This window comes from Pocillopora verrucosa, chromosome 4 (genome assembly GCF_036669915.1).
Source record: "Pocillopora verrucosa isolate sample1 chromosome 4, ASM3666991v2, whole genome shotgun sequence".
Lineage (NCBI taxonomy): Eukaryota > Metazoa > Cnidaria > Anthozoa > Scleractinia > Pocilloporidae > Pocillopora > Pocillopora verrucosa.
In genome coordinates, this window is record NC_089315.1 from 8953416 (window position 1) to 8969610 (window position 16195).

At 38.1% G+C, this 16195-nt stretch overlaps 1 protein-coding gene across 1 annotated transcript in view; it reads left to right on the forward strand.

Moving 5' to 3' along the window:
* Positions 1-9822: 9822 nt before the first annotated feature.
* Positions 9823-16195, forward strand: part of LOC131795647 (delta-aminolevulinic acid dehydratase-like) — a 13399-nt gene continuing 7026 nt past the window's right edge. The window contains exons 1-4 of the mRNA XM_059113237.2: positions 9823-10109; positions 12197-12247; positions 12966-13062; positions 13933-14068. Coding sequence (XP_058969220.1) covers positions 9997-10109; positions 12197-12247; positions 12966-13062; positions 13933-14068 — 397 coding nt within the window. The 5' untranslated portion in view covers positions 9823-9996. The remainder of the gene's footprint in view (positions 10110-12196; positions 12248-12965; positions 13063-13932; positions 14069-16195) is intronic.

Below are 16195 nucleotides of genomic sequence, written 5' to 3' on the forward strand. Positions count from 1 at the left end.
TCACCAGTAGGGTGGGAAGTTGGCCGAAAAAAAACAGAACAAAAAAAAACTCCCCCGCTCAAACTCTCCAGGTGATCGACATCGCCATTCATTTGAATTCAAACTTTTATGAAGAGAGCTACTACGCTTAGATTGGAGTAAAAGCGGGCATAGGAACAGAAATTAAAGGAAAAAAATTTCACAAAAAATACGGGTCAAGGGAATGGCATGGAGAAGCATAAAAATTGAACGTCTACCTTCATCATTTTCGCATTTTTCTATTTAATTTAAGGAAGAAAAACAGATGTTGGTCTTTAAAAAAAAAACTGTAATCTTAAAACAAATTATAACTAATGGCTTATTTTTCATACCTTTTCACAACGCTTAAGAGGTGCTTTTGTCTTTTTCTCCATTCTTATGTAATCGATGTTCAAAAACGACTGCAATTTTTTTACTAGGTAACTGACAACTAAAACAAGGACACGGCATACAAGTTAAGTCTCTTTGTTGTTAACGCAGGTAAGTAACGGCTTCTAGACACCAAAATGGCATGTTACGATACAGCAATTCGGTAAAACCGAACTATATGTCAAAGTTTGAATATGAATTATCAAACGGATATAATCTCATCTTTTGAGGACACATACTTCCTGTACTGCATTATAATATTCATTGTATACAGAAAATAAACATTGTAATATAGAAACAGAAAACAGAATATCTTAAGGACAGTTCCTATTTCTAAGTGTGTCGAAATCTTGAGTATACGGTATTAACAAGCCCGATCTTGACAAAGGAACGGCCTATTCTTTTATTATTGTTATCTTTATTATCATTTCATGAAGTTGAGGTAAAAGAAAAAAAACATTTAAAAATATCCAGCCATGTTGACCAAACAGGTCTAACGAATTGTCATAATTTGTCACCCGGGGAAGGGAAGTGAAGGATATTGGGGGATCAGAGGGTTTTCTGTGGGAACAGGAGGGGGATCAGCCGTTGCCAATAAGGTAAACAGGGGGAAATATGGACAATTCACCGCCAAAATGACCTGGGATCATAAGAATATCACAGAGCCTGAACAAGGATCCGGTAAAATTTCTCGTGACACAACCAAAATCCCCATCCCACCCTCCCTCTGGGGTGGGATTGGACCAGTCTCCTGGCCAATAAAATTTAAACCTGGGAAATCAATATCAAAAGGGGAATTTTGAAGGAAACATCATTCCAACAACTGATGCTATCAATCAGTCATCAATGTCCGGGGTGAAGTAGCTAACAAACAGACCAACATAATAACCACAAATATCGGAAAGAACAAAACCACAATCATTAGATAACAAAAATCAGCAGGATCGCTTCAAAAGACTTTTTCCCTGCCGGCAAAACCAGCTGGAACATTTCCTCACATATTCGCTCTCTCCATCGTGAGACTGAGGTCGTGTTCGCTGTCATCAGGTGCCAAAGTAACGATACTCGTTGCATCTGTTTCGTTGGTGACTACCTCAGTCACGTGATATGTCTGCTGAGGACTCGTCCTCCCGTCGACGAGGATTGAATCGTTATCTACAGGAACACCAACACCAGTAGGAATCCCAAGTGTCAAATGGCCACCTCGTTCCAGGCTGTTTGATATTGAAGCGTTGCACACGGAAACTTTCAAATCACAATGGTGTTGGAAGTAAGAGGAGATTTCAAATTCACCTCTTGAAAACCAACTTCATCTTCTTCGTGCTCGTGAAGAGGTTGTGTGGAGCGACTGAAATTCCTGCGCGATGAAGAATTGACGAGTGACATCAGTGTGGCTGTCTTCATAATAAATCATGTGCTATTGATCAAGCATGAAGTCAACTGAGATGGCTATATATTGGCAAAAAAAAAAAGATGGGCCCATCTTTCCCGCTCGGCTAGCCAACCAAAGCTAGCACAGGATTCTCTTCATATTGCCCACGGGCACTGCCACCGATATGAAAAATAACGAGAATTGATGAATATTACCTACATATCTACGAGTAACCTGGCGAACGTATCATTTGAAATTTTTGATTGAGTGTTTACACCTCAAAGTGAAATGACTTAAAAAAGATCATGCTGAAAAGATTGATCGTCACAAAACCTCACCCATCATTTCATACCTAGGCAAAGATTCTTCACCTACTTCTGCTGGACCCGCCGTCGATTTCCCAGGAAAGATCCTGTTTTAAACACAAAAGGCATAAATCACAAGCAGTTTCCTAATTTTTCTCATACCCAATTCACACCAAAGCTTAAACATCACAATTTGGTCGCCCGCGACTTTACCGCGCTTCAAGCAGCTTGTTTTTACATCGAGATCACGTTGGCTTTTTGAGAAATTCTCTAATGCTCTGATTGGTTGAGATAATAAATTTGCTTTTTACAACACTTAGTTGGAATGTGTAAAGTAGGAGGGGGGAATTCGGGAAAAAAAAGACAAAAAAAAAACAACACAACAAACAAACAAGTAAAATAACCAGATGATACTCTTGTGACTGGTTTTTGTCAAAGTTCTTATTTTTTTTTTTCATTCACTTCTACCTTTCCTGTTAGAACTTTCACTTGATTTCATTCTGCGAAGTTCATGTTTGCTCTTTTCACAGACAGGCGATTCCTATTTGGGTATATCAAACAGGTCATTGCAGTAATTTGCGTGTTGTTTTTCAAACTTCGGAACTGAAAGGCTCGTCGGCATCGAATGAGTATGAACCTCTTCATTCTAATTTTAAAACAATGGTTATGTTTTTGTTCAAGGTTATATAACCTTAACGTGAATTGTTATATTCATTCTTGATCAGTTTAAAGTCAGTTCATCACTTTGACTACGAAAGCCGTTACCATTTAATTCTGTTAAAACTAAATTTTTCAAACTGGTTAAATTTATGATGGCAAATGCTGTCAAAACCCACCAACGAAATTAAACGTTCGACTGTAATCCAAACTTTATTTCGCTTGTTCAGAACTGTCTTGAAGTGGTGTCACACAGAAAATGGCCTTAAAATATTAGGCAATCCGCTTCATTATGAAGCAACTCTCGCTATTGGCCTAAGGATGGCGTTCGGTAATTTCATAGTAAACAGTTACTCAAGATTACTATCAAGTTACCCGTACATGCTGAGCTTGATGCTTTCTTGAGCTTTGCCAGCAAGTCTTGGTTGTGTAACTTCATCGACTGGCTGAACTGTTCCACGAAAGAGAATCTTTAGTGGAGGTGATGACATGATATTGGAGTCAAAAACTCGCAAGTAAACATCCACTTCCTCAGAGATTAAGTGATCGTTCCTTTTATTTGCGCCGAACATCAATTAGCATTTCGACTTCTTGTCGACATTTGGTACACAGTAGGTCCGACAAAGGTTGTCATGACAAATGATTGAAGTAAATATCTAGATGTCCTCAAATCTGCCAGACAATTGGTCGATAGGCATTATGGTGAGGATTCCATAGCAACAGCACTGGCCAATCATAAACCGTGGCATCTCCATAAAGAAACGCAATCTCTATCGTTGGGTGTGGCACATTCATAACAAAATTACACATAGCTTACGTCTCTGCGATCTATTACCCTGCTCCTGGTCAGCTCGTCAGTTGAGGACATTTTAATTCATGAAAAAATGCTCTTTTGTATAAATTGAAGAACCACTTGGTACTGGGTATATTTATTTCAATGGCCATTATAATACGATAAACTTGAAAATCCGACATTTAAATATTTGAGAAAAAGAATACAATAGTCATTCCCATGCGTTCTTTTTAAACGTCATTTTGTAGAAATTAGGCAGCTGTGCTTTTATTTGCGTCTTGTGATCGCTTTCCATTCCAGTCGTTTTCAGTTACTTCGGGCAAAGGATCTCAAACCGCCTTAGCTCTTCCCCATTTCCGTAGTGTAAAGCGACCGAACATGTGCTTCTCTATCTATGTATATATATATATATAGAAGCACATATTATCTCATTTGGACATACACACACAGTCCTGTTTAACTGCAACATTTTTTCCGGGCAAAACTGTGCGCTGAATCGAGACCATTACAAATGGTACAGTGGACACAACATTTTGTTCGTGAATTACATAACATTTCCTGTGAAGTTTTCACTGCTCTACCTTAATCTGATTCAAAACACAATTCTTAAAACAATAATGATTTCCTCTGCTTCTGTTGCGAGACATGCTTTGTGCTTAGTTCGATACAGGTTAGCTGCAGTTGGTACAGCGGGTTTGCTGGATCCGAATCAGCAACCCAAATGTTTTTATAGTTTGAACTCCAACTGAAATGAGAAGGTAAGCTGTCTGACTAGTGCAGTAAAGCTTCATAGTTAATTTTTGCCAATGATGCACGTAATACATAACCTCAATTATTCACAGAATCATTAGGCATTGACAGATTTTAACGTTCTTTATTAACAAATAACCATTATTCTTTTGCCAAATGGATGAAAATGAAGAAGAATTACGACCACTTTAGCTGTCAAAATAGGTTTGGCTGTCGCCGTATTCCTTCTCACCACCGGCCGTGTTTTACAAGCCTTCGATTCATGTAAGGAATGTTTGATATGCTAACAAAGGGGCAATGATAGGGGACAGTGGTATCGACACCACAGTAGAGACAGCATTGAATATCATCACCGCACACGCCTACCAAGTACAAGCAGCTCAGTGGTACAAAAAAAGGGAAGGCTGTTTCATATCCTAACGAATAGGACAAGTACCAAAAATACCTGGAGAAAGCACTTGCAATAAGGAAAGAAACTGGTGACAAAAGAGGAGAAGCATTAGGTGACGGAAAATTAGGTTTCCTCCTCCTTTCTTTAGGCAAGTATCACTAAACTGAGAAACATCTCCAGTGGGAATCTGCTCTACTCATGGACTCTGGAGACAGAAAGTTAGAATCGAAGCAACACTCAAAGGAAACTTAGGTGCGGTATTACAATCGCTTGGTAAATATGACAAGGCTCCAGAATACTACGTGAAAGAACTTGCTCTAAAAATTGAAATTGGTGACAGAAAAGGAGAAAGAACGGGTAACAGAAACTTAGGAGCATTTTTTCAGTTGCTCAACAATTATGACGAGGATCAAGCATATCACGATCAGCACTGGTGACAGTAAAGAACAACTTATTATGGAAACTTGGGCACTTGGTTCCAATAGTTATTTATTTTATTAATTTATTAACTTCGCCATTCAACAACAGTCAAATAATAATAAAAAAGAAAAGAAAAGAAAAAGAGAATGACAAAAAAAAAACGACAAAAAAAGGCAGGGACACCGCAACAACGTAGCCAATTACAGCGGGCCCAGAAATAGAGAGTAGTTTTCCAATCGCTTGCTAAATATGAAAGGGCCCAAGAATATCACGAGAAAGCACTTGCGATGCGAATGGAAATTGGAGACAGAAAAGGAGAAACAGCAGTTCATAGAAAATTTAGTGTTACTGTTCAAAAAGCTAAATGATAAGTGCCATATGGTGGCAAAATCTCAGGTGCCATTCTGTTTAATGATCAAATTCGTCCTATTAGAACTAATAATTACACCGTAGAACCATTGTCCACCACAACTCGTAAATGTATACCCATCAACAGTCAACTTAATAACTCAGAGAATGAAGATCATATTTTTTTTACATTCTCATTGATTGTTACTGCGTCATGTAATTCTGCCACATATTAATGGGTATCTTGGAAGCAAAGTATAGTTTGATATGGCTCAGTGGCGTTAGATTTGGCGAGTTCAAAAACCTGATAAGCCTCACCAAAAATTGCACCCCCCTAGTCAGACTTACAAAGTTTATAGCAGAATTTCATACTTGTAGGCACTTACAAATTAAACAACCCAAGATTAGCTAATATTTGAGTATGATTCAGAGTACAATTTACAACAGCATCTTCATAAGGCAACTAGTCAACGTCATCTTCTGCAACCTTAAAGTAATTTAAAGGAAAAGAGAAATTCCCTTTAAAAACTTACAACTAAAAAACTTGTCAATGATGTCAGCCTTTCTCTCCTTGAACTTTATTCTTAACTCTTTGACTCCTAAGAGTGACTAGCATCTAATTTCTCCTTACAATATCACTCCTGAATCACACATTAAGGTCATGAGAATACAAGAAATGAACACCAACTAAACAAGCTCTTGATTGTTAATCAAATTCTCCTTGTTAGCACCTTAAGAAATGCATAGAGACCAGTATGGAGAATATGCATACTAATGCTACGATGTAAGGGGTCAAACTTAATCTAAAATTAGATGCCAGTAAGTCTATGCAGGATGGAAAGATTTTCCACGGAGCAAAAGAAAAATGCTGTCTTCTTTATTGTTGTTTAATGCATGTATCTTCTCACTTATTAAATCATTTCACAGTTTATAACTGCTGTAATAAGCAAGTAAATGTGTAGTAATATGACTAATGAAAAGATACACCTAACTCTAGAAATACTGCACTTTTGGCCACAAATTCTTTAAATAAAGCGTAAAGGTGAGTGGCTAAAAAAATTTTAATACAGTAATAAGACTTGACATTTCCTGTTTGGCATGGAGGTTTAGTTATAATACAACTCTAAGTTCATTCCATCATGGATTTCATCTAAGGTGGTGCATTAAGGAAATGCAAAAGAATGTCTCATAGTTTTTTTCAAACACAATTAACATTATTAAATTCTCAGAGTTGTTAATGATAATTATTCATACAGATACAATATACAATTCAGTAAATAAAAAACATGAAACTAAATGTTTGAACTTGTTTGAACCCTTCTTTTTCAGTCTGTTTCTTGATTGGGAAAATAAAACTCTTAACCACAAGTTACCCAAGAGTGTACCTGTTGCAGCTGGTTGAAGCGCAGCCATTGTCTGGGTTCCCATGCATGCACCAAGTTAAAACCTCTTCATATTGTTCAGTTTTTCTTGATATTTGGTCTTAATGCTGCATTAAATACTGTAACATTTAGTACAAGTTTTCTTGAAGGTTAGTCACCATTAATGGCAACAGTACCTTCACCCTCTACAAATTTGCTGAGACATTTTGCACTTAATGTAAAATTAGGGAGAATAAGAGGGGAATAGGTGTTCATTACTACCTACTAGGGGGTGACTTTGCAAAATGATTTTACAATTGGATTTCAATTGGACATAAAGCATAAATATAATGACTGTTGCTAGTTTAGATTTAGCCCTTTAACTCCCAAGATCTAATTGTTACTTCTCTACTTCAGTTGTTACAAATTTCCTTATAAATTGGTTACGAGAATTTGGTGTTCAATCAAGATATTATCTTGTACTTGATAAGTTTGAGTAATCTCACTACCTGTTTGCTGGATAATGTATGGATATTATAGGGAGAAGTTACATGTTTATCACCTCTGGGAGTTAAAGGGTTAAATCTATGAAACAAAGAATTTGTATCAAAAGATACAGTCTTCTAGTGTAATGTGATCCTTAAAGATGGTATACCTGCAAGGTAATTCAGTAGAAAGTTTTCACAATATTTTACAAAAAGTTATCAGATTTGTATCTTAAGCTGATCAACACAGGTTCTTGATAATAAGCAAATTATAGGGAATTTTTCCAAATTCTGACTATTCAAGAAGTGGAACCATTTTACCTGCAGATTCCATGATACCATGTGTCTGTTCAGTAATAGATCACAGATGACGTCAAAATGTCCTGAGAACAAAAAACTTGCATATAGGGTGTAACTGAGTGTGTAACTGATGTACTTACCACATTTTATGTCTTCTAAAATCTATTACTGAACAGATCCATAGCAACATAGGATGTACTCGTTTAAATAATAAAGAAGCAAAAAATTGTTAGTGATAAGGTCATCTTCAGTTGATGTATCTGACCTTCAAAAGATGATTAGCAAGAACCAATCAAAATATGTGCATGATGCAGCTTATTATATGAAGAAACAATATAAAGAGATATAATGCGCATACTTACCACTTTTTTAGCACTATTCTGTCCCATTTGGTTCCTGTCTGTGCAGAGATTAGTTTCTTCAAATCTCCAACAGTATCATCTGGACTAAACACAGAGTCAAGAAAAATCCTAGCCATATGTTTGGCAATGTCATCATGTATGTAAATTAAATCATGCATGAAATTATGCTCAGTTAGACTGCATAACAAGAATGAACTTAAAACCCCATAGGACAGAGTAACTGACAGAGAAATGTTATTCTACTGCATCAAGTCCAACATAAGTCCAGACATTTTATTGGACAAAAGCATAATGCTCAAAGCATTTTTATCCAGTATCCAGGAGCCCAGCTTTCAGACTCTTGTTCTCATTAACCAGTTCTGTCATTCCTTTTTTGTAGGTTGACATTTTTGCTAGAAGTTGGTTATAATAAGAGTTCGCAGTGGCAATAGACTTCTTCACATCATCAATCAATTTGCATAGAGGCTATAAAGACTTCTCCAACAAATTCTTGAATTCTTCTGTTGTTAGATCTCTCATAATGGTTCGTAGATGAATTGGGACAACTTATAATGTGAGAAAAGAAGAAAATAAAGGAAAACGCAGCTTTGATAAGCTAAGTTCATTGTAAATTTAACAAAGCTCAAAAATTACTGCTATCTCTCTTGCTGACCTCTGACCTTTCCAATCCAATAACTGTTTCAAATTTATTAAAAAATGTCAACTGAATAAGAATGACCAGCATCTAGTTTCTCCTCACAGTAATACTGCTGAGTCATTCAATGAGATCATGAAAATAAAGGAAATGATCACCAACCTAGGGGCTTACTGTAATTTGCGAAACAAAAGAAAATGAAAATATCAATCAAATGAAATTTGCAAAATCTATTTTGCAAATCATTGGCATATTTCCATTTGGCAAATTCCAGAATTTCATTTTGTTTCGTTTTGTTTCATTTCATTTCGCAAATTAAGAAGTTTTGAAGTGAATTAGCTTAATTGTAAAACCAATTCTCCTTGTCAGTACCAACGGAAATATATCAAGAAAAGTATTGAGAATATGCATACTGATATTAGGAGTCAGAGTAAAAGGATTCCCATTATCCTATTTATGTCTTCAAAAGGATACTTGCACTTGACCCGTACTTTTTTTCCAAGACGATCATTACATGTGACTTCAATCATTTCTGTTGGTAGAAAACAGTCCTTTAAATGCAATAGGATAGCACATATCAGGCATGTTAGCTGACTAAAGTAACCAAGCAAAACTGACAGCGGTTCTTTTCAGGGCTATCATCAAATGAACGATCAGACTACATAATGTAGTTTGCAATTATTTCTGGGTTCAAAATAGTTAATGTATTTGAAAAAACAAACGGGCATTCTAAAGTTTCCAATTCACGGCTCTGACTTTTGCTTTGCTTAAGTGGTGGGTATGTACCCTCCAAATAAAACTTATTGTAGAAAAATTAGCGAAATAATAGGTTTACGCGGGATAATTACCATAATATTCACAAATATCTACATACAATAACGAAAGATGGAGTTGAAACTTGCACACACTACTAGGCAGACGTTGTTCCAATTTGGTCATGATTCGACATGGTACCAATTCATACTTACTCAAATGACTCTTGGGAAATATATCATTCACTCTCAATGTTTGGCTAGCTATGTTCCAGTATCTCACAGAGACCAAAAAATTATCGTCTTGCTGATAAATTTATCGCAAAACAAACCTGCAAAGAGAATCGAAGAACTTTGTAAATTTTGCGCCTGCAATCTTGGAGAAAGCTTCACTATTCATTGTTGTCGTGTAACAATAAATGTAGCGTCTCCGAAATACAATTTATCGTAAACCCATCGCGTCTCTGGAAAATTTACCTAAAAAATTTAGTAAAATTGAATTGGACCCTTTACTCAATGGATTTTGTTTATTTTTAAGCCGTAATATAGATGAAATTGATGAAATTCAGTGAAGGTGAAATTACGTAAATGTTAAGTGAGATAGTCACTCATCCACTTCAGCTCAGCCGCTGAATTGTAGTAATAAGGCACAGTTAAATGTTGAATATTTGCGTCCAAAATGGCCTCTCAGGGAGCCTTACACAGTGGTTACAATCACGCTACCACAAGGAGTTGGCAAAGCACAAACACGGAAATAACATCAAAGAACTTGCTCTACCCTTTGTTCATCACGTGAGTAATACGAAAATACAAATATACGAAAACCGTTCGACGTACTGTATGTTGCGTGCGGATAGGAGGAATCGTGGTTTGAGAAAGAGGCCTTGTACGGAGCCCAGTTGGTGCCATCTGTTATTTCTCATCAACTTTTTTTCCACGACCTCAACTTTTTTTCACGACTTCAACTTTTTTTCTCGACCTCAACTTTTTTTCACGACTTCAAAATTCCGACGTAACTACGTGAGGTAACCCGCCTAGGTGAGGTAACCCGCCTAGGTGGGGTAACCCGCCTGTCCATATAGTTTCTTATTTTATCTTGATCATGTTTACATGATAGGCAGGGTGACCTGCCTAGGTGGGTTGTCCAGTCTGCCGGGTAGGGTAACCCTGTCAGCCGGGGTGACAATTTGCCATGTAAATGTCTCAGGGTGGGGTAACCCGCCTAGCCGGGGTCGCATTCATGGCAAAAAGCTCGAAAGCGAAACATTTAAAACTTTATACATATCCTAGCTGTCTCATGGCAGAAATCACCAGAAACCACAATGGACACACAAGGAGTGTAAAATGTTCACATTTTGGAATATTTAGCATCCTAAATTGACCATACCATAAAAGTTCCAATAGTAATGACTCCCTGTAAGTAGCGTCCTCCCTGAAATTAATGCCAATTTTTTGTGGGCGCTTGTAAATCCCACTAAAAGTAGCAACCCCCTGAAAGTAGCAACCTCCCAAAAGTAGTGACCCCCCCCCTGAAAATAGCAAGACCGTGAAAACTGGATAAACAAATTTTGTCTCATTTGTTTATTGGTGTTGATATTGATTTATTTTAGTTCCATATTGTGGTATTTATCATTGTTACCTTCTTTTTATGAAACACAATCTATACATATGAAATGCAAATAAAATGTTGTTCTTTTTTTAATTTTATGTCGTTCATTTTTATTTCAGAAAAAAAAGTTCACACCAGCTCTATTTGTAAACCATTTTTGTTCCCCAAAAGTAACAACCCCCCAAAAGTAATGACCCCCCGAAAGTAGTAACCCCTAAAGGCTGTTAATTCTGAAATTAACGAGGGTTGCTACTATCGGAACTCTATGGTATTTCATTTCTCGAACTATTCAGTATAACATATTAAGTCAATGGTTCCTTGCATAACCTAATGCCGTGTAACACAATGCATGACGCTTTTATGAATAAATACAAATGTGTCTGAGAATTAATCTTTTGTCTCCTTCTCAAGCTTGGGACACTGCTGCTTAAACACCTTAATTGCAAGCACAACAACAACCTCAAGAAACCTAACCCCAGCACCCCAGGGTTGTAAGATTGCATGTAAACGCATTTTATGTTTTGACCATGTCTAGACAGGTTACCTCACCTACCTGGGGTCCCCCACCAGTCTAAGGGCCTGTTTACATGGAGGTGTCCCTGTATTGCCAATGTACTGAGAAGAAGTAAATTCAGACATGGCCAACTCACTCGTCCACATCTACATGATTGGCTCATTTTCTAGTTAAACCTATTCCTACTGACTAGAATAATCTCTTTGGCTTCATTTCTTTTTTAACCATCACAAAACTGCTTTACTATGGCCTTGTGTGTTAAAACAAAAAAATTTTGATTGTTTACGTTCCACCTATTGTCCACAAAATTTGGACAAGATGATATTCAATCTTAAGGTAAACATTTATGGGCACTGTTGAATAACAGACCAGAGAAAGTCATTCCGGGAAATTAAAGTCGTGCCAGAATATTGAAGTCATGTGGGAAAGTTGAAGTCTTGAAAAAAAGTTAAAGTTATGAAAAAAAGTTGAAGTCATGAAAAAAAGTTGAAGTCACCAAAAAAAATTGAAGTCATGAAAAAAAGTTGAAGTAGTGAAAAAAAGGTTGAAGTCGTGAAAAAAGTGAAAGTCATGGAAAAAAAATTGATGAGAAATACGAGGTGGCACTAACTGGGCTGACCATAGCCTTGGGTTGAAATAATGGGAGAAATATGAATTGATTGCGATAAATTATTTCTCTGTTTGTGGATGTTTTTAATTGGAGGTTGAGCAAATCTTCTGATCTTAGGGATTTAAAAAAACTTGCTATCTTTGTAGAGATGAAGCAGATGCGTTGGAGGAAGTTTCAAGTCTACCTGGACAGTACAGGTACATGACTTTATCATCAAAGAAATATCAACCTGCAGATTATGAAGCTATGACATTTCCTAAAAAATTTTTTGCCAGTATAATTTAAAGAGAAATAATCCCAAATCAGTCATAAGCTAATGTTTCAATGCTAGGTCTATCATGCCTAGACTATTATCTTTGAAACACTAGGATTAATGGTTACTTGTACTTGCACAATGGACAAAGCTGTAGAGAGGGACTAGGGGCAGAAGTCTGGGAGAATAGGAGGCAGGAAGGGTGATGGGGGTTGAGAGAAGAGAGTCTCAATGGGGTTAATTGTTAGCCATAAAATGGCCAAAAAAAATAGCTTTTGGGCAGGAAAAAGTTCAATTGTAAAATTTTTCCTTTCTACAGTATGTCATTTTCTGTCATTTTGGGTTGACTGTAGCTGTAAAAAGGCCAAAATTGTAATAGTTAGCCATAAAAGCCATCACCCCTTTGAGACCCTGAGAGAAGGCTGGAAATGAAAATTTCATGAGGGTTGCACACTTGAGGAAATGAAAAAATACACTCATCATTTCATCAAAATCTGCATATTTACCCGTTTAAGATTGGAAGGCAGGCAGGAAAAGAGGGAGAGGTCATATAGCAGAATGGGAAAAATATTTGATTTTCACACCCCACCCCTAAGATAGGGGAAATGTCAAGAATGTGTTCAGCTCTTAATGAGTTAATGATTCTTCAACTTTATTCAAAGGATGGGGATTAACAATATGGAAAAGATAGTTTCACCCTTGGTGAAGAAAGGACTCAAGTCTGTTTTGTTGTTTGGAGTTCTCTCAAGGCTAAAAAAGGTACAATCACTGATTGTTCGCTATGTATTTTAAATCAGACAACAAAATTTTGTGACATGGAAGGAGATAAAATCTTTGCAGCAGGTCTTAAGGATCATTATAACAACCCTTAATTTTGCTAATAGTCTCACTGGATGAAATGTTTTACATGGTTTAGGTTTGGATCAAGTGATATACCCTTTCCAATTCAATTATTTTCCAGGTGGAGTTAAGCAATGCAGTAGTATAAGATAACTTAATACCAACTCATAATTCCAAGTTAATTGGGAAAGGAAATCAACTTATAGGAATACATTTTATTAAACTTATTTTTTCTTAGTTTGTAAATATGTTGTCTGCTTCCTTCTGGACACCTTATTTCATATTTTAACCCTTTACGCCTATTATCGGTATGCATATTCTCCATACTGTTCCCTATACATTTCTTAAGGTGCTGACAAGGAGAATTTGTTTAACAATCAAGACCCTTTTTAGTTGGTGATCATTTCCTTTATTCTCATGACCTTAATGTGTGATTTAGGCGTGATATTGTTGGGAGAAATTAGATACTAGTCACTCTAAGGGGTAAAGGGTTAAAGAATTATGGAGATTGCTGGCAGGTTGTAATAACTTTAACCCTTAGTTTAACTCCCATGGGTGACCAAGACAAAATTTCTCCTTTCAACATCAATACAATATCAAGCTGGCAAATAATGAGAATAGCAAAAAATATTATTATTAGCTGATCTAATACCAAATTCTCCAAAATAACACGATAAGAATCATATAGCACACATTAAGGAGAATTACTAATGAGATCTTGGGAGTGAAAGGGTTAACAAATAAACCCCTATCTATTTATATCCAGTGTGTACATATATCCTTGTGTAGACAGATGATGCTTGTAATGCAGACAGTGAAGATAACCCTGCGGTCTTAGCAATAAAGAAGATATCATCTTTGTTTCCTGACCTACTGATCTGCTGTGATGTTTGTATTTGTCCATATGCAACTCATGGCCACTGTGGTATGTGATATCCTCTGCAGTTTTCAATTTGTTTATCTCATGAACTAAACCTTTTAAGACTTCAAATCAATAATAATAATAATAATAATAAGCTTTCTTAGAGAGGGTAAAAACACTTAACAGTAGCCCTAAGATACTGATGACTCTGTGGCCCTCAAAACAATTACAAAATATAGATGCTATAACTAAGGGGACTCCGCAACTGAGAAGTGGACCACCTTACGGGATACAATGCATCGCACTGCCTTGGCCACCTTTGGAAAAAGTACCTCGAAATCGCATGACTGGTTCAAAGCTAAATCCGCTGTGATGACCCCCATCATAGAAGCAAAGCGTGCCGCTCTAACGGAATACAAGCGATTACCCAGCGAGAAAAATCTTCAGATTCTCCGAGCTATAAGGAACAAAGTCAAACACACTGCAAGACGCTGTGCCAACGACTACTGGACCGAACTCAGCGAAGCCATCCAGACTGCAGCAATTACTGGGAACATAAGAGGGATGTATGAAGGCATCAAAACATCAATAGGTCCAATCCAGAACAAGACAGCTCCCCTTAAATCCACCTCAGGGGAAGCCATCACAGACAAGGGACAACAGATGGAGAGATGGGTGGAACACTACTCTGATCTCTATTCAAGACAGAATGTAGTAACATCATCAGCCCTTGATGCCATAAAATGCTTACCTGTAATGGAAGAGCTTGACAACGAACCCACTAATGACGAACTCAGCAAGGCTATCAACAGCTTGGCCTCAAGGAAAGCTCCAGGCAGTGACGGGATCCCCCCTGACCTGATCAAACACTGCAAGACTACACTATTACAGCCTTTACATAATGTCCTATGTGCGTGCTGGAAAGAAGGGGCCGTACCACAAGACATGAGGGATGCTAAGATCGTTACCCTCTACAAAAACAAGGGAGATCGCAGTGACTGCAACAACTACAGGGGCATCTCCTTACTCAGCGTTGTGGGCAAAGTCTTTGCTCGGGTTATTTTGGTAAGACTTCAGAAACTGGCTGAACGTATCTATCCAGAGTCACAGTGCGGCTTTCGAGCAGAAAGATCAACGATAGACATGGTATTCTCCCTCCGCCAGCTTCAGGAGAAATGCAGAGAGCAGCAGATGCCTTTGTACATTGCCTTCATCGATCTGACCAAGGCGTTTGATCTTGTAAGCAGAGAGGGTCTCTTCAGAATTCTATCTAAAATTGGCTGCCCCCCTAAACTACACAGCCTGATTGAGTCCTTCCATGCCAACATGCAGGGGACTGTGCAGTTCAACGGCAGAACCTCTGAGTCATTCAACATCAACAGCGGTGTCAAACAGGGCTGCGTACTTGCCCCAACCCTTTTCGGAATCTTCTTTGCCTTCCTTCTGAAACATGCATTTGGCGCATCGAAAGAAGGGATCTACCTGCATACAAGATCAGATGGCAGGCTTTTCAATCTTGCCCGTCTCCGAGCAAAGACCAAAGTGCGTGAAGCCCTGATAAGAGACATGCTATTTGCTGACGATGCAGCAGTAGCCTGCCATACTCAGCAAGCACTTCAGTCACTCATGGACCATTTCTCTCAGGCCTGCAAAGACTTTGGGCTTACCATCAGCCTGAAAAAGACTAAAGTCCTGGAACAAGGAACAGAAACACCACCATCCGTTACCATCGACGATTACGAGCTCGAAGTGGTCCATCATTTTACGTATCTAGGCTCCACTGTCACTGACAATCTCTCCTTAGACTTCGAGCTCGACCAGAGAATTGGAAAGGCGGCTGCCACACTTGCACGCCTCACTACACGTGTGTGGTCCAACCCCATGCTCACAGAGAAGACCAAGATGGCAGTATACAGCGCCTGTGTCATCAGTACACTGCTATACGGCAGCGAGACATGGACGATGTACGCCAGACAAGAAAAACGCCTGAACACCTTCCACATGAGAAGCCTCCGCCGCATCCTGGGAATTTCGTGGCAAGACAAAGTCCCAAACACAGAGGTCTTGTCTCGTGCGGGCCTGCCAAGCATGTCAACCTTACTCAGGCAACGTAGACTCCGCTGGCTGGGCCACGTTCATCGCATGCCAGACGGCCGCATCCCCAAAGACTTACTGTATGGTGAGCTAGCC